This window comes from Dreissena polymorpha, chromosome 7 (genome assembly GCF_020536995.1).
Source record: "Dreissena polymorpha isolate Duluth1 chromosome 7, UMN_Dpol_1.0, whole genome shotgun sequence".
NCBI lineage: Eukaryota > Metazoa > Mollusca > Bivalvia > Myida > Dreissenidae > Dreissena > Dreissena polymorpha.
Genome location: NC_068361.1, coordinates 81,326,890 through 81,350,837, shown reverse-complemented (window position 1 = coordinate 81,350,837; position 23,948 = coordinate 81,326,890). Strand labels below are relative to the sequence as shown.

Genomic DNA, 23,948 nt, shown 5'->3' with positions numbered 1-23,948 from the left:
TTATGCAAACCAACTTGTGACACTTTGTTTTGAGTGTTTAAACAGATTAATATTTATGCCCCCCTTCGAAGAAGAGGGGGTATATTGTTTTGCACATGTCGGTCGGTCTGTCCGTTGGTCCGTCTACCAGATGGTTTCCGGATGATAACTCAAGAACGCTTAGGCCTAGGATCATGAAACTTCATAGGTACATTGATCATGACTGGCAGATGACCCCTATTGATTTTCAGGTCACTAGGTCAAAGGTCAATGTCACAGCGAGTCAAACAGTAAAATGGTTTCCGGATGATAACTCAAGAATGCTTATGCCTAGGATCATGAAACTTCATAGGTACATTGATCATGATGACTCGAAATAGTAAAATGGTTACCGGATGATAACTCAAGAATTCTTACGCCTAGGATCATGAAACTTTATAGGTACATTGATCATGACTGGCAGATGACCCCTAATGATTTTCAGGTCACTAGGTCAAAGGTCAAGGTCACAGTGACTCGAAACAGTAAAATGGTTTCCGGATGATAACTCAAGAATGCTTAGCCCTAGGATCATGAAACTTCATAGGTACATTGATCATGACTAGCAGATGACCCCTATTGATTTTCAGGTCACTAGGTCAAAGGTCAAGGTCTTAGTGACTCGAAACAGTAAAATGGTTTCCGGATGATAACTTGAGAATGCTTACGCCTAGGATCATAAAACTTCATAGGTACATTGATCATGACTGGCAGATGACCCCTATTGATTTTCAGTTCACTAGGTCAAAGGTCAAGGTCACAGTGATTCGAAACAGTAAAATGGTTTAGGGATGATAACTCAAGAATGCTTATGCCTTTGATCAGAAAACTTCATAGGTACATTGATCATGACCGGCAGATGACCCCTTTTTCAGGTCACTAGGTCAAAGGTCAAGGTCACAGTGATTCGAAACAGTAAAATGGTTTCCTGATGATAACTCAAGAATAATTAGGCCTAGGATCATGAAACTTCATAGGTACATTGATCATGACTGGCAGATGACCCCTATTGATTTTCAGGTCACTAGGTCAAAGGTCAAGGTCACAGTGACTCAAAATAGTAAAATGGTTTCCGGATGATAACTCAAGAATGCTTAGGCCTAGGATCATGAAACTTCATAGGTACATTGATCATGACTGGCAGATGACCACTATTGATTTTCAGGTCACTAGGTCAAAGGTCAAAGTCACAGTGACCCGAAACAGTAAAATGGTTTCTGGATGATAACTCAAGAATGCTTACACCTAGGATCATGAATCTTCATAGGTACATTGATCATAACTGGCAGATGACCCCTATTGATTTTTAGGTCACTAGGTCAAAGGTCAAGGTCACAGTGACTTGAAACAGTTAAATGGTTTCCGGATGATAACTCAAGAATGCTTACACTTAGGATCATGAATCTTCATAGGTACATTAATCATAACTGGCAGATGATCCGTATCGATTTTCAGGTCACTAGGTCAAAGGTCAACGTCACAGTGACTCGAAATAGTAAAATGGTTTTCGGATGATAACTCAAGAATGCTTACGCCTAGGATCATGAAACTTCATAGGAACATTGATCATGACTGGCAGATAACCCCTATTGATTTTCAGGTCACTAGGTCAAAGGTCAAGGTCACAATGACTCGAAATAGTAAAATGGTTTCCGGATGATAACTCAAGAATGCTTATGCCTAGGATCATGAAACTTCATTGATACATTGATCATGACTGGCAGATGATCCCTATTAATTTTCAGGTCACTAGGTCAAAGGTCAAGGTTGCAGTGACTGGAAATAGTAAAATGGTTTCCTGATGATTACTCAAGAATAATTGAGCCTAGGATCATGAAACTTCATAGGTACATTGATCATGACTGGCAGATGACCCCTATTGAGGTCACTAGGTCAAAGGTCAAGTTCACAGTGACAAAAAACGTATTCTCACAATGGCTGCCACAACTTACAGCCTATATGGGGGGCATGCATGTTTTACAAACAGCCCTTGTTTTATTTTGTTCCTACGTCAATAATTCTGGTTGCTATGGCAACAAATAAAAAAAACAAAAAAACTATTTTGACAATGGTGGAGTTTCACCGGTAGGGGACAATATTGCTTGGCAATCTCTTGTTTAACCTGCCATGTGTCAGTTATTTGTATTTTATTTGTATGTATAACTATTAAATAATGTCATTATTATATTTTAGTATTACATAGCATGTCAATGACAATATACACAAGGATATAAATGCTTAAAACATCTCTATTATGTTGGTGTTCAAGGGGGATATGATTACAATCTCATTTACATTATTATACCCTTTCTCTGGAGATTTACTAACTAGACAAGATGACTATAATGTGGCAGACTTTTCAGTGTACATTTTATAGTAAAGACTGTCATCAAAATGAGACAACTAGCTCTCTATACCCAGCATTCACACAGTGTTAAATCCACATTCATCGGTCAGGGAAATGTCTTTAGTAATAACATGTTTGAGACAGGGTAATAACAAGTCATGTCACATTCCATCACCCAATCTACTTCAAAACTGCCAACTCTTGCATCATGCTGTAGGTATAGGATTTCCTATATTGCATTCACTGGCTGTGTGCTATACTGGTCCTATGTGAGCAGGTCCCCTAAATCTCATTCATGCTTCTGATGCATGCACATTATGGTTGATAAGTTAGCTTGGGTCACTGGCAAGATGTAATTTGCTCCATCCTGATGACAGCCTGGGTGATGGAGTGAGGAACCTGCTCACACAGCGTTAATGAAACTGGTAAACAAATGAATGAGGCCTGCTTATAAGTATCATTTAGAATTGCTGTAGTTTATTTAGGAGACATATGACTGGCAGCACTGAAAACCAATTATTTAAAATTGACACAACAAGCTCTAACCTTTTTTACAAACAATATTGGGCTTTAAAAAAACTGTTTTTGAATCATTGTTCAGTTTCAAGGATGCAAGAATTTTTGTTGATTTTCCAGTATACGATATCTTTTTAACATCAGGATAAAGCTGCTTTGTTTAAAAACTGTAAAAAAATCTGATCGATACAGGGAGGTAACTCAATGGATATTAAATTTTGAATATTTAAATGAGCCTCGCTCTGTGAAAAAGGTGTCTAATACATGTGTGTAAAGTGTCGTCCCAGATTATCCAGTAAAGTCTGCACAGGCTATAATCAGGGACAACTCTTTCGGCTTTTATTGTATTTTTCGTTTAAAGGAAAAAGAAAGTCCAGTTAAATGTCTTTTCTGATTAGCCTGTGTTGACTTTACAGCGTTATCTATTACCACACATGCAAGTAACCGCATTTGTTCAGAGTACCGCCGGCTCATGTTCTGGCTGTTGAATTATGTCTTCAATATTATGCAAGTGCTGTATAATGCTTGGATGTGTCTGTTGCTATTTCCAGCTTAATGTCATGACTCTCTGGGCAAGCAGTCCGGCGCTGTTCCTGACCCTACCTTCACACTATATATATGTAATAGTGAAGTGTAGCGCAGTATATAATAGTATAGTTATACATGGCGCTGTATTACATGTTTCTGGTCTATTTCCAGCTCAATGTCATGACTCTCTGGGCATGCAGTCCGGCGCCATTCTTGACCCTTCCATCACATGATATATATATGTAATAGTGTAGTGTAGCACAGTATATAATAGTATAGTTATAAATGGCACCATATAACATGTTTCTCATCTATTTTCAGCTCAGTGTCGTGACTCTCTGGGCATGCAGTCCGGCGCCATTCCTGACTCAGCGATCACAGCCAGCTCTTCTTTCGATGATGACACTGTCGGACCGAAGTTTGCAAGGTGAGATTTAACTATTAAGTGAGAATATTTTGTACGTGCAAATGGAGTTAGCAACTTTCAATTGTTTCCCAAAATGTTTTCTAATACATGTATACTTATGTTTACTAACATGAATCTGAAATAGATTAACGTCTCTAGTTGAAGAGTATTCATACTGCCTAAACTTCATACGACTTTCTGCTTTTGAATTAAAAAGAACAAAATATATTCTTAATATGTTTTAGTATCAATGTTTTAAAAAAGTTACACATACAATCAAACAAATTTTATATTATAAATGTATATTATATCAGCTTGTTATTAACGTAGCACATTTACGGGTACATGTATGGAACAACGCTATTTAATAACAAAGCATTCATAAGCATTATGCCCATCGCTGAAATATTAAACAGCACAACATGTATTTTTTATTCGCTTTTATTTTTTATGTCTCCCAGTCAATACTGGGGGGCATAATGTTTTTGCCCTCTCTTTTGGTTTGTTGCTTTGTTGGTTTGTGTGCGTCAAACTTTAACATTGGGCCATAACTTTTGCAATATTGGAGATAGCAACTTGATATTTGGCATGCATGTGTATCTCTTGGAGCTGCACATTTGAGTGGTGAAAGGTCAAGGTCATCCTTCAAGGTCAAAGTAAAAGGTCAAATTTTGCAATATTGACGATAGCAACTTGATATTTGGCATGCATGTGTATCTCTTGGAGCTGCACATTTAGAGTGGTGAAAGGTCAAGGTCATCCTTCAAGGTCAAAGTTCAAAGGTAAAATATATGGGGGGACATAGTGTTTCACAAACACATCTTGTTATTTAAGAATTACATGATGTATAGATACAAAGTTTTATATTCCATCAAGTTGACATAGCACATTTTATGATGCAGCCGTTCCAGCCATACTAATACAGTATCTACACAAACGCCAGATTGTGTACAAAATGTCATCTTTTACTCAAATCAATTAACGATTGAGTCGACGACATGTTTGCAATTATAGCGAACCTTTAATCAGGTGCTCATAATCGATTAACAGCTTTATGCGACCCAAAGGGAGTTCAAGCCAAACGAACAAAAGCACATGTGAAAACTGTGACCGAGACTTCGAAAATAGTTTGAGCCATCCAAGAATTCGACCCTCGCGAGTTCGATCCAGCGGACATAAAATTAAATGTATATATAGCAATAAAAAATCGTTGCGTATGGGAGAGTTCAAGCCAACCGCAAAATCGAGCCAAGCGAATTCGAGCCGTCAGGTTTCGACTGTATTTGATATAAGCATGAACAGCAAAGAAAATGAAAGTTGCCTATGTCTCCTATCAGGTGTTACTGAAACTAAACATGTTATAAAGTTTCCCAGTAATTGCATTAATCTCACTTCAAGATATACAAACCAGATAAAACTTAAGAAGAGGTTATTCATTTTCTGAAATCCCCATGAGTGAATTTCTTAACATTCAAGCACAAGTCTTCATAAACACAGGCTCATTATTTATTGTGTAGAATACTGTACTTGGGTAATAAAACCAACAGATTTTAGCACACTGTTGTTGTACAAAACATTTGAAGAGTAATTTATGACAGTTTTATTCAAGCAGAGCACTGTTCACACAAGTCCAGTCAGGGTGTTCACTTCAGGACACACTTATCACTTCTTAACTTATCAATTTCTTTTGATAGTGAATTTTTTATGAAATTCCTTCTGTCAAAAAATGATGAATGGTGGTATTGTGTATTTAAGATTCTGCTATTTATGTTTTTTGATGACATGTACAGCTTATTTATCCTGCTAATGGTTCCTGTAGGAGATCAGATGTTAGTAGTTGCTGACTGCCCTATCTGTCAGTCTGTTGGCACTGCTTAATTTAAGAAGCATGCAGTTTTCTACCTTCCTGTTATTTAGTTTTTTTCAAACTGAGATCTGTTCCTAAGGATCAATATTTTTGGAATACCAGGGGCAATGTCAGTGTTCAAACAATGTATATTAATTACTAAATTGCTGGTATTTAATTGTTTTATAGTTAAGATGTTGTGTAAACAGAAGTCAGTTGATACATTAGTATTACTTTCAGTACACACACATTTACACAGACTAAATTTTTGCAGTTTTCTCGCTTCTTCTGTTCATCGCTATTGCGCTTACTCCACTGGTATAGTTATTCTTTATATTTATTTTCTGGATGATTTTTGAGCGTGCTCCTTTATTGTTTAACCATTGTAAAAGTTTCATATGAGTGCATCTTTGTATTCTTTATTATAAATTTTCCCACTTGGAGCAGTAGTATATAAAATAAAGCTCTCTCTCCCCCTTTATGTTGTTTGGTCTTTCATTTGAGTAGCCCCTTAAATTCTAGAGCTATATTCAGTGATTTTATTTCTGTGGGCTGGATATTAAACTTTGAAAAGTGGCATTTTATATTTTGCCACTCATGATAATATAAGATGGTTTGATTTTGATCTATGGTTCACTGTCGGGACAGGGACAGTTGGATGCTGACCCATGCAGATTGATTGATTTAGGGCATCTGATTGTAAAATGATTTATGACTGCTGAAGTTGTAAACCATCTGAAATGTGCATCATTGATGTTAATGGTAGTCATGATAAGCATTGCCCTATCACCCGACTTTGATACATTTCATGCACGAGGATACAAATGGAAGTTGGCGTACTCATTATTTTAATAAAATATAATAAATTCGTCTTCATATATCTCCTAGCTTTAGAGCTATCACGTCTGTGTTTCGAAGTTAAGGATAGTTTTTATTCTTGTAATAAAATGGTATAAAATGATTTAGTAGGAAGGAGGTGGGAATAAAAACAGCGGTAAAATGTGTTTTCATTTGGAATTGATGGTTATGTGTCAGTCTCAAAGGACTGTTTGTGTTTTATTGCGAGCTAGGTGCTCTCATGTTATCTTGATTACGTTATTGTCAATTTTATCCATCAAATGATGGTGATAAATTGCGTTAAGGATGGCCTTTATTACAAAACCAACCAAGATTGAGATGTGTTTTGCAAAAATGAGTCTTATGAGATATGCAGCCAGCGTAACTCTATACCAGTCTGCGATTTCGCTCAATCTGGCCAAGGGTGGCTATTATTACAAAAACAAAAAAACTTAGCCATATCTTGCAAAAATGTGTCTTATGCCATATGGCACCAGTGTAGCTCCCGACTAGCCTGTGAATTCCCTAATTTTTGAGCCACAGTATCCACAATTTGCGAATTCATTAAACTTTTTTCTAACGCAAAATTTTGATTCAATAATTTGAGTCAGATAATTATACAAAATAATGTCAGTATAATAATTATTATGTGACAGTTGCATTTTAGTACAATCTAGATTTCTTTACCCTTATTATTTTTCCTTGTTTTGATGTTGGGTGCATTCCCCTGCGAAATGTTGTTCTGCAGTTCACGAATAATTCGTGAACAGTTCATGAACTGTTCGTGAACTGAGTTCATGAACTGTTCACGAATAGTTCATGAACAGAAAATGAGCCACGTCTGTGAAAAGTTCTTGAAATTTTAGTTCATGAACTGTTCATGAACACTAATGGCATGAAGTGTTCATGAAATATTCTTGAAACCTAATGGCATGAAGTGTTCATGAACTATTCTTGAACCCTTATGGCATGAAGTGTTCATGAACTATTCTTGAACCCGTGTGGCATGAAGTGTTCATGAACTATTCTTGAACCATTATGGCATGAAATGTTCATGAACTATTCATGAACATCAATGGCATGAAGTGTTCTTGAACAGTTCATGAACAACACAATTCTTGAAAAATTATTCAGGGTTTTGCTGTTCACGAACAGTTCATGAACATTTTCCTTCTATTTTTCAATGGCTCATTTTCTGTTCATGAACTGTAAGTGAATAGTTCATGAACCATAGTTCTTCAAGAGTTCATGAACTGAGGTGGCATGAAGTGTTCATGAACTATTCATGAACAAGAATTTGTCAATTTTGCAAAGGTTATCATAAGTGTTACTAAAGCTCAACAAACAGGTCAGGGTAAGAAGAAACAAGTCTTGTATTAGCACTTAACATATTGATAGCAACATATAACAATAATTTAAATATAACACTAATAACTGAGATACAAGTGGTTTGATAATACTCTTTAAATTTCATAATACAACTTTGCACTATATGTTCATGAATAATTCATGTATTGAAAAGATTATGAATAGTCTCATTTTCAGTTCAATAATCATTTACTAATCAATGGTTTCTCTGAAATGGTTACACTTACAGTGCCAAAGAACTTGAAATGGAACCAATGGCTGATCAGTTCAGCCGGTAATTTATTAAAGACTTACATTTTCAAATATAACATAAACCATGTGCCTTCCGTTTCAACTTCCTGTGCACATAATATTCTTTCTTTGTAAAAACAGCAATACAATGTACATTGAGTTCTTGATATCATCTTTAACTGTTCTTGAAATAAGATGTCCTTTAAACGTTCTTAAACTTGTCTTTTAAGTCTTCCAAGAACAATGACAGATCCTTTTAAGAACATATTGGATTCTTAAAAAGTCCATCATACGTTCAAAAACATTGTGTAGACCTGTTTAAGAACATCAGAAGGAAACATGTTGTTCAAAAAAGTTCTTAAAGTGTTCAAGAATAGTTTAAGAATAATTCAAGAACAGGAAAGGCCCTTAAAAAGTTATTGAAGTGTTCCTGAAGGCAGTTCTTGAACAGTTCTTGTACAAATGTTCTAAAAATTCTATAGAACAGGTCAAGAACTCTAACTTACAGTGGTGAAAGTACTATGCATATTCATACTAACTTCACAGGTCATACTAACTTCACAGGTTTCACAAATCTACAAGATTTGTATGCTAGACATTTCAATATTACTTTCAAAAATATGTATGAAACATCTAGCACAAAGAATTATTCATGATGGATCCTTAAAGTCTGTCTCAGAAAAGTCATTAGAAATACTTGTGCATGAAATGTTCATCACTAAGTATTTATGGTTAGATGAAGAACTGTTCATGAACTTTGAAATGTTCAACAATAATTCATAAACAGTTCATGAACATGTCTTAAGAACAGTTCATGTCCAAAAGTTCATGAACCAAGCTCAGGAACTTTTTCAGAACCGTTCATGAACAGTTCTTGATTGGCTTGAAGTGTTCATGAAATCATGAACAACATTTCGCCGGGGTTACTATAGATTTTTCTTTCGCAGATAATTAAGAGCTTTTTGTCAGTGACAAAACTAAATAAGGAAAACTTGGGAATGAGTAAAGGGCTTCAATTTGGCCTTTGAAAGACATAATTGGGTTCAGCCGAAAGTGACAGACTTTCTTCACTATATGTAAATGAGTCACAATGCAATTGTGGAAATTGTCATTATTGTCTCATTGGGTTGTTCAAATTTTAGTATTGCACAGAGGAAAGAAATAAAACATCCATGGTTAGAAAGGACAAAAATGTACGAGGAATAAAACAATAAAAATGTATACAAAATTAGTAGACAGTAAATATTCTCTATAAAGGAAGTGAATGTCATTGTAATTGTTGTTTTGAATTTCCTTCAGTAAATAAAAAACCATTTTGTTATTCAGAGACATGGGGGTTCCTAATGGATGAATAATTAAAGACCGAAGTTGTTGCTATAGTTTCCACGAAGTCACTGGACATGAAGATGCTAGCTAATGAGAATTTAATGCTGCCTTGGAATAAAATTGTTCAGACGAGAGATAATTTGGCATTATAAAATTTTTCTTGATCACTATAAATTACTTGTGACACTTGAAGACTTTACTAAGCATTGACAAAACAAATGTTCAATTATTCTTTCTTTAAATTTTAAATAATGTTGATAACTTGTAAGGCTCTTTATGCTGTTAAAACTATGCACATTCGGGTGCTTTTGCACTTGCAAATAATATTTTATAACATCCTCTGCTAAATCTGGCCTAGCATTGCATTTGCCATGTTTTGGACACAAAAGGCTTGTTTAAGCTCAATTAATAATTTTTTAAGTAAAGTCTATCAAGTTTAAGAATTTCCAGGAAAAGATTCCCTTGTTCCTTTTGTGTTCACCTTGATTGACACAATCAATAATTAAGAGATCTCAAACTTCAAAAGAGCAGCCATCTGTATAACCTAGATCAATGCAATCTTCCAGAGGTTTGTGTAATGAAAGTGATTTAGAAGCTTTTTTTAAGGTGATTAAAGCTTCCAAATAACTTGATTGCTGGATCAGCTTCTAAGTAAAATGATTAATGGGTTACGTTCTACTGATCACTGATGATTTATTTTGATAAAAAAATTCTATTTCAAGAATAATATGTATATCATATTCAAGATAGTGATAAAGAGCTAAAGTGATACTGCAATTTTTGCCACATTGTTACCTGGTAATGATACAATCTTAAACTTCTATCTTCTAATTGCGCAACACTGAAGTGCATACAAATACATCTGTTGCCTGTTTTATGGAGTACTAAAATATCAAACAGATTGGTAGATTTATTAATTACTTCATTAATCTTAATGATCAATCATAATTACAAATGTTTTTTGTCACACCTAAGCCCAAAGCCATTATTTTTATTCTCTGGTTAGAAATAAAACTGATTTGTACCATTTGTACCCACAGCTGTGTCCACAGAACCTTTCCAGAAATTTTGAGGCTTATAGAGCTGTGATGTCATTAGTTCTGACTTGAAGAATTACCCTGCCATCAGATAATCTGATCCATTTGTTTCTGAATTCCCATAGGGTCACTCTAACCACACCAAAACACCCAAGGGCATGCAAAATAGCTTGTTAATACCCATGAAAACATTTTTGCATGGAATGTGCTAATGGGTCACAGTTAATTTATAGTTAATAAAAAATGGGAGTTTTCAAGAAAGGCTCAAGTGGCCTTTATCAGAACGGTGAAAGAAATATGGCCACCTGGAACCTGTGGCAGATGAAAGAACTGACTCTCATTATCTACAATTATCTACACCATGTCTCTGGAGACAATTCAGTTTTGTTTCTTGCTGAAAATCAGTTCACACCTTTGACAGTGGTAATAAACTTCCAATGAGGCTCAAGATGCCAGAAGTGTGGAATAGTGTGATGTTTTTGAGTGGAAATTCGTTTAGTCTTTATTTTTTTCAGTAATAATAGATAATATTATGGGCCGTGTCATGCAAAAATGGGTCTTATACCATATGCCTTATGCATCCGCGTAGTCTGGTCAGGAGCTACCTTGTCCAATAATGAGACCCTAAAACCTTATGTGACTTCATAGAAGACAGCCCCTTGACCAGAGTACACAACCTTATGTGACTTCATAGGAGACAGCCCCCTGACCAGAGTGCAAAACCTTATGTGACTTCATAGGAGACAGCCCCCTGACCAGAGTGCAAAACCTTATGTGACTTCATAGGAGACAGCCCCCTGACCAGAGTGCTGCCACAATTCTGCAGGCTGGTCTGGAGCTACTCTTGTTACATATGGCATAAGACCCATTTTTGCAGGATGTGGATCATATCATTTCTAGCATACACAATCATTAAATCTGTCAACATGTTGTGCTTGCAACATACACTTCACTTTGGTTTTGTTATTTTTATAACATAATTGGTTTTATTTTATAGCAGTTATTACCTTCATGCATTGGCAGATGATTGATAAGACATAGGCCTGCATTATTGAAGATGCTTTATAACTGTTTTGTCTAATCCTTATGTGCATTCTACTTAGATACACACTTCAGTTTACCATCGAAGCCTCATGACTGTTGGTTTTATGACAAGGGTTTATGAAAGCATTGTTCATGCAATTGTACCAAGTGTAAACTGAGTTCTTTTTTTCCTGGAATGTAAAGTCACATTTAAATGTGTTATGTGGATGAGACTCATGGGAGAAGTAACAGAATGAAGCACATGTATATGAGTCTGTGGATGAGACTCATGGGAGAAGTAACAGAATGAAGCCCATGTATATGAGTCTGTGGATGAGACTCATGGGAGAAGTAACAGAATGAAGCCCATGTATATGAGTCTGTGGATGAGACTCATGGGAGAAGTAACAGAAGGAAGCCCATGTATATGAGTCTGTGGATGAGACTCATGGGAGAAGTAACAGAATGAAGCACATGTTTATGAGTCTGTGGATGAGACACATGGGAGAAGTAACAGAATGAAGCCCATGTTTATGAGTCTCTAGATGAGACTCATGGGAGAAGTAACAGAATGAAGCCCATGTTTATGAGTCTGTGGATGAGACTAATGGGAGAAGTAACAGAATGAAGCCCATGTTTATATGAGTTTTTTCAAGATTTTTCAAGATTTATTTATTAGATAACATGTAAATAAAGGCCTCCGGCCCAAAATACATTATTCATTTACAATAACATTATACAATGATAAATGCCACCTTGTATACATTGTGTTTTTACACTTGTGTTTCAACAATATACACAGTATTATACAACACAAAATATAACAAAAACAAAAAGTTTGTAATCAAGGTAAATTTATATTCCCAATGACATTCATTAATTTCGTAACATAGAAAGTTAATTGTTTTATAACAGTGATATCAGTGCTGCTCATTAGAATATTAAATGACGTTTCGTTTCATTGGCCGTTATACCAATTATACAAATAACTTGTTCTTATATCTGTGTACTGGGGGGCACTCAAAGAACGCATGGAATTCTTTCTCCAATACATGTACGTCAAATCTTGTTAAACAAAATAAGCATGTTCGGATTTCGCGCTGTACGTTAAAATGCCTTCCAAGCTCAATGTTCAATTTATGATTGGAACACCTAAAACGAGCATATGCGCGACGTGACTTAAAGGGTACATCTATAGTTAAATATTTCTCCGGAGTTAAAAGTGATTTTAAAAGTTTGTAAGTGTCGCAGCGCGGAGATGCATTTATCTCATTGTGCCAGTCTTGGGTTTTACAGTCTTGTATACGCTGTTTAAAATATTGTAAAAATATAGTCATATCGCCTACGTCCTGGGCAACCCAAACAAAACCAAAACCATATTTAAATAAGAGTTCCTTCACATATGTTGCCCAATTTTTCTTTCCAATATCGTCTAATGACTTCAGCATTTTGTAACAATTAACTGGATATCTATGATTAGGCATATGAAGTAAATGACACCAGTATTTTATGCATTTCAGATAATACACACAACAAAGTGGTAATCTACCACACTCCCCTAAGACCATGCTGTTATTAACCGTCGAACCGACGCCTAAGAAATATTTGCAAAATTCTATTTGTGATCTTTCTATATTATCACAGTATTCATAACCCCATATTTCAGCCCCAAATGTGAGTATGGGTACAACCATAGTGTCATAAAGTTTAAAAATGTCACTATGGGTAAAATAACCAAAGGGAACTTGAAACTGTTTGATAGAGAAGAATGCTTTGCGTGCTTGTGCCACCAACTTGGATTTAGCAGCTGTCCACGATAGCTTTGGAGTAAATAACAGACCCATATATTTATAAACTGAAACGACTTTAACCTTTTGACCATTTAGAAACCACATTTCATAATTGCGTAAAGGACCACCATTGCGGAAGACTATAATTTCGGTTTTATTCATGTTAATCTGCATACCAGTATCTTCGCAAAATTTTGCAACAGCGTTTAAATGTAACTGAAGGTTATATGCTGTGTCCCCGCAATTAGCTACGTCATCAGCGTACATCAAACAATAAATATCTGGTATGTCATTGGTTATAAATATTCCATGACTACAATGTTCCCTTAGATAGCTTACTAAATTATTTATATATATTGAAAATATTATCGGTGAGCTTAAATCACCCTGCCTGGTACCGATGTTACAGCGGAACGGTTGCGTAATGATACTTCCGGATACTTTTACATGTGCGCGTAAATTTGCGTACATCGATTGCAAGACAATTAGGATCTTGCCGTTCATACCTTTGGCATATAAACTGGTAAAAAGTTTGAAATGAACCAATGAATCAAATGCCTTTTTGAAGTCCACATATAGTACGTAGAAACGACCACCAGGTTTAGACGTATATTTTTTAATCATGCTCTGGAGACAAAAAAGGTTATCTACAACCGAGTACCCAGATCTAAACCCGGATTGTGACTCTTCTATGATGGTGTTTTTCTCTGCCCGCTCATTTATGCGGTCAGTAATTATACTTGAGAAGTCTGTAGATGAGACTCATGGGAGAAGTAACCGTATGAAGCCCATGTATATGATCTTGGTTTCCCCAGAGACTGGCCTCTGCTACTAAAGGCACATGCATCAAGCCTAGTTTTTATCAGAGACTTGCCTCTTCTTCTAAAGGCACATGCATCAAGCCTAGTTTTTGCAGAGACTCGCCTCTGCTACTAAAGGCACATGCATCAAGCCTGGTTTTCCAGAGACTGACCTCTGCTACTAAAGACACATGCATCAAGCCTGGTTTTCCCAGAGACCGGCCTCTGCTACTAAAGACACATGAATCAAACCTCGTTTTCCAAGAGACTGACCTCTGCTCCTAAAGACACATGCATCAAGCCTGGTTTTCCCAGAGACTGACCTCTGCTCCTAAAGGCACATGCATCAAGCCTGGTTTTCCCAGAGACTTGCCTCTGCTCCTAAAGACACATGCATCAAGCCTGGTTTTCCCTGAGACTGACCTCTGCTACTAAAGACACATGCATCAAGCCTGGTTTTCCCAGAGACTGACCTCTGCTCCTAAAGGCACATGCATCAAGCCTGGTTTTCCCAGAGACTCGCCTCTGCTCCTAAAGACACATGCATCAAGCCTGGTTTTCCCTGAGACTGACCTCTGCTACTAAAGACACATGCATCAAGCCTGGTTTTCCCTGAGACTGACCTCTGCTACTAAAGACACATGCATCAAGCCTGGTTTTCCCAGAGACTGACCTCTGCTACTAAAGGCACATGCATCAAGCCTGGTTTTCCCAGAGACTTGCCTCTGCTCCTAAAGACACATGCATCAAGCCTGGTTTTCCCTGAGACTGACCTCTGCTACTAAAGACACATGCATGAAGCCTGGTTTTCCCAGAGACTGACCTCTGCTACTAAAGGCACATGCATCAAGCCTGGTTTCCCAGAGACTGGCTTCTGCTACTATAGACACATGCATCAAGCCTGGTTTTTCCAGAGACAGGCTCATATATGTTTAATACTCTGTTTTGTGTTTAATTCTTACATTGTTTACAAACATTTGGCATCCTGATTTTATTGAAAGCCATCAATGTTTGTATTTATCGAATAGACATACCCATGTCCTTCAGTGACATAAGCAATGCTTTTAATGTCTGCAATGTTCTTCATTGACCTAAACAATGCTTTTGATGTTTGTAAAAGAGCTAAGAACAATCCTATGACATGGTATCTGCATATTTGCACCTGTGTGCCAACTATAATGTCCCAAATGTTATTGATTCTGCCTTGGTAATCTTGCTGTCCCATTTGAACTAGGGTACAATACGGGTGGGCGGAAGGCTTTGTGCCCTTCTTTATTCATTATATTTGTCCTAAGTTAATCGGAGGTCTACATTTGGGTTGTTTGAACTCTTGAAAAGATCTTTTAAGTTATCAAACTGATTGCTTAGAATTAGTTCATGTAGATATTGCGAGAATTGTGGGTAACATTGGGCCACACATTTTACAACATGCATCTATAGTTGTGACGTTTCAATGATAATTTTTTACGGTGTATACAAGGAAAACATGACTTTTAGAAGATACATTTTACAGTCTATATTTCATGGTTTGTAATCAAACATAATGAATGTCATCATTTCTTACAAAAATAACGGCTGGTTTTCCTTGCCTATGATAAAAATCATAATTGTTGGTGGGACATTAATTTTCATTGATATTGTGACTAATGTACGATTTTTACACAAACACATCGGTAAATTATGAAATATCATCCCTTTTTCCATAATTAGAAATCAAGGAACATATCCATTACAGTCATTTTTATTTTTAAACGGCAAGATTAAATTTGGATAAACATAAATTATTTTACAGTACAGTCAAACCTGAATTCAGTGGTCAGTCAAGGGAAATGACCAAAGTGACCGTTGTCCACGGGTGACCGTTGAATTTGGATCACAATTTTAAGATGGTTTGTCAGTCGGTAGTATTGCTACGTCGTTACCCCACCCAGTCGTTTGCATACGGTGTTAAACAAATGCTCATTGCCATTAACTAAGCATAATAACAGAATTTACGTACATTGAAAAATACAGAATAATATATTATAGATTGATTTAATTTCATATTGTTATTAAACTAAAGCAATGACTTTATCAACGCTAATATAATTGTTTACTCATGCATCTTGATCATTCAATAAATAAAACTTGTCACGTGCCGTTGACGTCACGTCCGTACAAGTCTAAAAAGCGAATTCGCATTCATAAATCGATAGCATGGTGATATTGTACCGTTCTAATAAAAAAAGACGCAAACAGTTTGTTAAAATTTATTCATACGCCAACATCACACAAAAAGCAATTTTAATTCAACAACCTCATACAAAATACAACGCTTCAAACTCACATTTGCATTCGATTCATACTCCTACATAATTTCTCGCTTATGCTTAAGCACACTCTGCACTTGCGTACGTCCAACACAGAGCTCACTTGCTATTACACGCGAACTTTTTCCATATTCAAACAGTTTCAAACACTTGACTCGCTCCTCTAATGTGAGGAACTTACGTTCACCACTCATTGTTATTCCGTGATTTATTATTCCGATTGCTTTTAAAACTGTTGTGAACGCTAGAAAGCTCTTTTAAAGAATGATCCGAAAATTTTACTTTAAAATCGATACTCAATATTGTAAGTAAAATGTACTAATTAGCGGTCATTTAATTAGCGATTATTACTTTAAACATGTCAAAAACTCTGACATAATTTTCTGTTGAAGAAACCCCCACAATTATCCAAAACAAACCTTCTCAACACCTTATTATTTGTTTACTCGCAGCGGGCCGCTTTTATAATATCAAAGGCAATTACCGCTATCAAACGCTTTAACCGCAAAATAGACGGACAAATGATGTGCAGTGTTTTAAATTTTCGCGACTCGAGACGATTGACGCGTGACCGTTGATTTCAGTTCAAACATGAATTTCGGAGTTGAATATAGTGGCCGTTGGCCGTTATGGACAGGTGGCCGTTAAATTCAGGTGTAATATAGAGTGTTTTTCGTCGGGGGGATTCCAGACTGACCGCTGTCTGCAGGTGACCGGTAAATTCAGGTGGCCGTTAGGTCAGTTTCGACTGTATTTACTTATTCACAAAGGCCGGATATTATATTGTATATAGGCTGTATGGTGCAGGTTCCTTAAGGTATAAGGTAAGTATTAAGTAAAAAAAAAATGGCTTTAAACCACTTGTTTGAAATAACTCATTTATATTATAGATTTTTTGTGTTTTAAGATGTTTGAGGCATTTGTGCTGGAAATAATATGTGTTATTTTTGTTTTTGAATTGGCATTTATTTGGTCAGCATATGGTTTGCATTAACATTGTGGTGGTTTGTGGGTACAAAAGGTGAGCAAAGGTAAAAATCAACGGATTGTAAGACATTTATTGTGTTCTTTTATGTGGTACATGTATACCTCATACGTTTGTTTGTTAGTGATAAAGTCATAAATTGTAACAGAAGTGTTGCTTGTAAGTATTCCTGTATTTCACTATGCTCTTTTATGTTTTATCTTTTATGATCATTGAAGGATTACACCCCTGTGGTTTGGTATGTTTCTCTTTGGCGAGGTGCAGCAGTTCATTGCTCCATTTTTTGATGTGGGTATTCCTAACTAAAGTACTAACAACAATATGTGTTTGACAAAAACACCCCCAAGTTGCTGGTACTGCATTGCCCATTTAATAATTATGACAAGGTCATGCCAAATAACGATGTGTCTTTAAAGGGAGTAGACATTTGCAACAAAGGTTATGGTATCACAGGGCTGTAACAAGAATTTTTGTTGTTAGACAGAACAATAATATCAATATAATCTGTCACAACTAAGGCCACCCATAACCAATTGTATGTTTAATATGACCAGAATGCAGATCCAACCAAATAGTTGTAACTATTTTTTATTAGGTCTACATAATAATTTGTTTTGGCCGATTTCATATGGAGACATTTTGGTCTTCACACTCTTGACCAGTCTTTTCCACAACACAATATTTCATAGAAAGTACCTCTTCAACCAGCGGTCACTCTCATTGATATATTGCTTATGAAATAATGAGGGCAGGTGTTATATGAATGAAATCAAATAATACACATTCATTTCCTTTAATTTTCATAAATATCAATCAATAGATCATATTCATGTAAAAACACTATTATAAAAAAAATCACCTACCTACCAAACCACCTGCCTTGCTACAAAGTGTGATATGCGTAATTCCAACTAAACTGGGTTTTTTTCAGGGTTGCCCAAATAGTTATTTATTTGAATGTTAAATTAGAGCAAATTGATGGTGGATGATAAGTTTGGATTGGAGTTGGTCATATTAATAACAACTGTTTAGGTATCAAGGTGTTGTTTCAAGCTCTGAAGTTACAAAATGAAACTTCAATATTTAGCTTAACAAGAAAAAGCTCATTTAACCCTTACAATGCGGGAACCGAATTTTTAAGGCCTTTGCAAACAGTTTGGATCCAGATGAGACGCCACAGAACGTGGGGTCTCATCAGGATCCAAACTGTTTGCTATTCTGATAGTATTCTTTGAAAAACAATATAAGAAAATGCTAATTTTAGAAATTCAGCAGACAACATTTTAGCAGACAACAAATTACCCAGCATGCAAAGGGTTAAGTGTGTCAGTCCAGAGTAGGTGAAGGTCAAGATAAAGTGACAAAGAAGAATAGACAGAGCCAATAGCAAACAACTATTTAAGTATCAAGATGTTGAAGTTATGGTGTTTGATGAAAAGCAGATGCATGACCAGGAGAATCACTTTATGCCTCCCACATGGAGTTGAAGGATGCTACCAAATCTCTGCACCCTCTAACACTGAAACCTGGTTCTTGCAGTTTGCATCAGAAGTAGCCTATCTGGGGTCTCTGTCTCATCTATTGTAGCCCACCTTGGCGGCTACTCATCACTGTGGTGTTGAGTGACATGTAACCTCTCATGAAGACCCATCTATCAACACTTGGTATGTACAGGGAGATATTTGTGTCCATTCTCATTAAGATCTGACAGATAATCCCGGGCAGATGATTTATGGCTCAAAATGCATGGTATTTGTAAATCACTTTCCAAATAGATTTTTAAACAATTCTTTTCCACCTCAAGTGACCAAAATGACCATATTTGCAAAAGTCATTAAGCTAAGAATGAAAAACAAAGGTAATTGATCATTTTCACTTTTGTCCGATCTACAAGAAAAGTGTTTGAAAGTTTGTTTTGGCAGCCTACGATACAGATTGTTTGATGTTATAGATGGCAAGCATTGAAAGGTGAAATGAAAACAGTAGTTTGTGATTTGGGGTGTCAAATGTGATGAATATTTCACCTGATTCAGTCCATCAGTGATTGATCTATGCCAGAATATCAGGATCCATCTTTGACTGGGCCTTAGTGTGGGGGAGACATGTGCACATATAATCACTTATAGCCAGACTTGCATACTTACAAGACATACTCCCATCCAATACCCACAAAATCTGAGTCTGATTATTTATGTGGGCGTTCTCTGGCGTAACCCTTTCCCAATCAGAAGCAAAGTGAAAATGGCTATGTGCAAACAGCATAAAACCTGCAGTCTGTTCAGGTTTTATGCTGTTTGCTGCTCATCAGTATCTAAGGGTCGAAAATGAAGCCCTAGAAACTTAAATCTAGTTAGAATGGTCTTTAAATAAATTTAACTTTCTAAGGAACTACAAATGCGTCAAAATACATATCTAAGCGGGAAAGTGTTAATGCAATGTGCTCAAAGTGTCATCCCATATTAGCTTGTGCAGACCCTTTTATTGATTGTTTCATGTAAAGGAGGTCTCATCTTAATGAAAATCCAGTGTCCGCGGAACATGTCGTCCCTGATTAGCCTGTGCACGTTGCAAATAACATAACACAATAGTCAACACTAAGACAAGAATGTTAGGATAAGCCATGTAGGCATGCTGTGGTAAAGAAAAAACATGTCCACTTTGTAAACTTGGACTTCAGATTGATCTTTTGTCTCCTGTTGTTTTCACATCACTTTATATTATTGAACAATAATTTTGTATGGCCATAGATGTCAGCTGATGATTCCTAACTGATTATATCTCCTATTGTTTTCCCATTTACCTTTCTTTGAACACTGAGTGTGTAAAATATGTTCTTCAAATAAAGTTCATCTATGAAACCAATTAAAGATAATTGAAACACATGGTCAAGGCAAAAACAATTGCAGATTGTTGTCCATTCCCTTTTATTTCAAGGATGAATTGTAGAAACCATTAGGGGAGGTAATTAACCACAGAATATGAGTGATGACATATTGGAATCCATGAAATGCTTATCAGCTGACGGCAGGTTGACAGCTTGTGATGGATTGGTTTTCTGCTCTAGTGTCATCTGGAGGCTCTACAAGCATCTTAATGATCATGATCATAGAAATTGATAAACCTGAAAATAAAACTATAATCAAGGGAAACTACTCATTTAGATAAAGCGTAGAAAGATTTGGGCAAGGTCTTCGTTAAATTGGTTCACAGTGATTAAAAATATTTTGCTTTGTCAAGAGCAATTAGTACAGTGGCAGTCGCTGTAAACAGAAATTCAACATTTTCCTTCAAACGTAATGAGAATTCTTTGTGCGCTATAAAATATGTGGGGTAATTACAAATTATGTTGTTGTACTTGAAACCCCAATCATAGAAAGAGAAAGTTGCTGCTGTCAATTTTGTTTTAGATCTTTAGTTAATAAACACAAGCTTGACGGTGAACTGAAAATAATAAGAAATGTTTGAGGAAAAAAAATCATTTGCAAAGAAGACCTCATTTTTTTTAAAAGAATTCTAAAAACAATAGAATAGTTAGAAAACACTTTGAAATCAAAATTGTGTAGTAAAGAGTTTTTGACTGTGTATACTCTTTTCTTTGAATATGCTTGAGAAAAAAGCAAATAATTGGAGTTGAAAAAAATTGATGGTTTATATAATTATACCATGTAGATATAAGACAATAATTGTTCATACTATGACTTTCAATAAAACAAAGTCTATGTAAGATATTTGCACTAGGATATGGGAAAGCAATGTTTATTCTTTTTGCTAAAATTGTGTTGATTCACACTCCATATTCATAACATTTGCTGCAACTGCCATAATTAAATGTGTCAGTTATGCGTATGCATTACTTGATTATCAGCTAGAAAGGGTTTTATATTTTCCATCTTTAATTGAAAGTAGACACAGCAGAGTTGATTTGTGGAAATTGAGCAGCAAGTTTATCTGTGATGGCATATCGGATGCACATGCAGTTATAATTTCAAGAGTTGCGCTTATTAAAGGCAGGCAACAAGACAAGTCTATGATGGTGATACAGTGCACAAATGTTTGATGTAAAAGATCACATAGATTTTAGATGAGATGGATAAAGATAAGAAATAGTATAATAAACAGCTTCTTACAATAGAACATATCGATACTGTATGGGTTGGGTATAATGAGACTTAAACTGGTCACACAGTTCACAAATTTTAGGTGTAAAAGATCACATAAATTTTAGCTGCCATGGATAAGGATAAGAAATCACAAAATAAAAATCAAAGTGCTGAAGTCACTGAAGTTGTTCGCTGTTGTCGTCCTTGTTAAAGTTTGTGCGCATTGCACAGGCTAATCATTGTGCACACCCCTGCGAAATGTTGTTCTGCAGTTCACGAATAATTTGTGAACAGTTCATGAACTGTTCATGAACTGAGTTCATGAACTGTTCACGAATAGTTCGTGAACAGAAAATGAGCCACGTCTGTGAAAAGTTCTTGAAATTTTAGTTCATGAACTGTTCATGAACACTAATGGCATGAAGTGTTCATGAAATATTCTTGAAACCTAATTGCATGAAGTGTTCATGAACTATTCTTGAACCCTTATGGCATGAAGTGTTCATGAACTATTCTTGAACCCGTGTGGCATGAAGTGTTCATGAACTATTCTTGAACCATTATGGCATGAAATGTTCATGAACTATTCATGAACATCAATGGCATGAAGTGTTCTTGAACAGTTCATGAACAACACAATTCTTGAAAAATTCTTCAGGGTTTTGCTGTTCACAAACAGTTCATGAACATTTTCCTTCTATTTTTCAATGGCTCATTTTCTGTTCACGAACTGTAAGTGAATAGTTCATGAACCATAGTTCTTCAAGAGTTCATGAACTGAGGTGGCATGAAGTGTTCATGAACTATTCATGAACAAGAATTTGTCAATTTTGCAAAGGTTATCATAAGTGTTACTAAAGCTCAACAAACAGGTCAGGGTAAGAAGAAACAAGTCTTGTATTAGCACTTAACATATTGATAGCAACATATAACAATAATTTAAATATAACACTAATAACTGAGATACAAGTGGTTTGATAATACTCTTTAAATTTCATAATACAACTTTGCACTATATGTTCATGAATAATTCATGTATTGATTATGAATAGTCTCATTTTCAGTTCAAGAATCATTTACTAATCAATGGTTTCCCTGAAATGGTTACACTTACAGTGCCAAAGAACTTGAAATGGAACCAATGGCTGATCAGTTCAGCCGGTAATTTATTAAAGACTTACATTTTCAAATATAACATAAACCATGTGCCTTCCGTTTCAACTTCCTGTGCACACAATATTCTTTCTTTGTAAAAACAGCAATGCAATGTACATTGAGTTCTTGATATCATCTTAAACTGTTCTTGAAATAAGATGTCCTTAAAACGTTCTTAAACTTGTCTTTTAAGTCTTCCAAGAACAATGACAGATCCTTTTAAGAACATATTGGATTCTTAAAAAGTCCATCATACGTTCAAAAACATTGTGTAGACCTATTTAAGAACATCAGAAGGAAACATGTTGTTCAAAAAAGTTCTTAAAGTGTTCAAGAATAGTTTAAGAATAATTCAAGAACAGGAAAGGTCCTTAAAAAGTTATTGAAGTGTTCCTGAAGGTAGTTCTTGAACAGTTCTTGTACAAATGTTCTTAAAATTCTCTAGAACAGGTCAAGAACTCTAACTTACAGTGGTGAAAGTACTATGCATTTTCATACTAACTTCACAGGTTTCACAAATCTACAAGATTTGTATGCTAGACATTTCAATATTACTTTCAAAAATATGTATGAAACATCTAGCACAAAGGAATTCATGAATTATTCATGATGGATCCTTAAAGTCTGTCTCAGAAAAGTCTTTAGAAATACTTGTGCATGAAATGTTCATCACTAAGTATTTATGGTTAGATGAAGAACTGTTCATGAACTTTGAAATGTTCAACAATAATTCATAAACAGTTCATGAACATGTCTTAAGAACAGTTCATGTCCAAAAGTTCATGAACCAAGCTCAGGAACTTTTTCAGAACCGTTCATGAACAGTTCTTGATTGGCTTGAAATGTTCATGAAATCATGAACAACATTTCGCCGGGGCAGGCTAATCTTATTTGACATGCATTAAACCCCATTTTCCCTGAAAGCAGCCAATATGTACGGATTTCAAGGATAACCACTAGACTGGCCAATGGCGTCTTACGAGCTGGTAAATACACTCACTGAGTAGTGAGCAGACGCTCCTAAGCATTCGTCGTCTGCAGTGCAGACAGGCAGCAGTAATCGTTCCTAGCATAGTGGGTTATGGTTCTTAGCGTAGCTAAGGCTTCTAAGCACATACTGATTTTCAAAACATGGTCTGTAAATTTAGTCGGCCGCTAACGCGACCAACTAAAAACACATCTTATCATAGAAATATTGAAACTGGGTGGGAGGGGTATGTTGAGACTGGTTGGGTTATATTGAACCTGGGTTAATTTGTGGGAGAGATATAATGAGACTGGTTGGGTGGGTAGGGACTATATTGAGAGAGAGTAGGTGGGTGGGGT

The 23,948-nt window shown here is 35.9% G+C and overlaps 1 protein-coding gene across 1 annotated transcript in view; it reads left to right on the top strand.

The window, feature by feature from the left end:
- LOC127836922 (discoidin domain-containing receptor 2-like) overlaps nucleotides 1–23,948 on the top strand; it is a 207,178-nt gene that overhangs the window by 137,597 nt on the left and 45,633 nt on the right. The window contains exon 3 of the mRNA XM_052363567.1: nucleotides 3,731–3,836. Coding sequence (XP_052219527.1) covers nucleotides 3,731–3,836 — 106 coding nt within the window. The remainder of the gene's footprint in view (nucleotides 1–3,730; nucleotides 3,837–23,948) is intronic.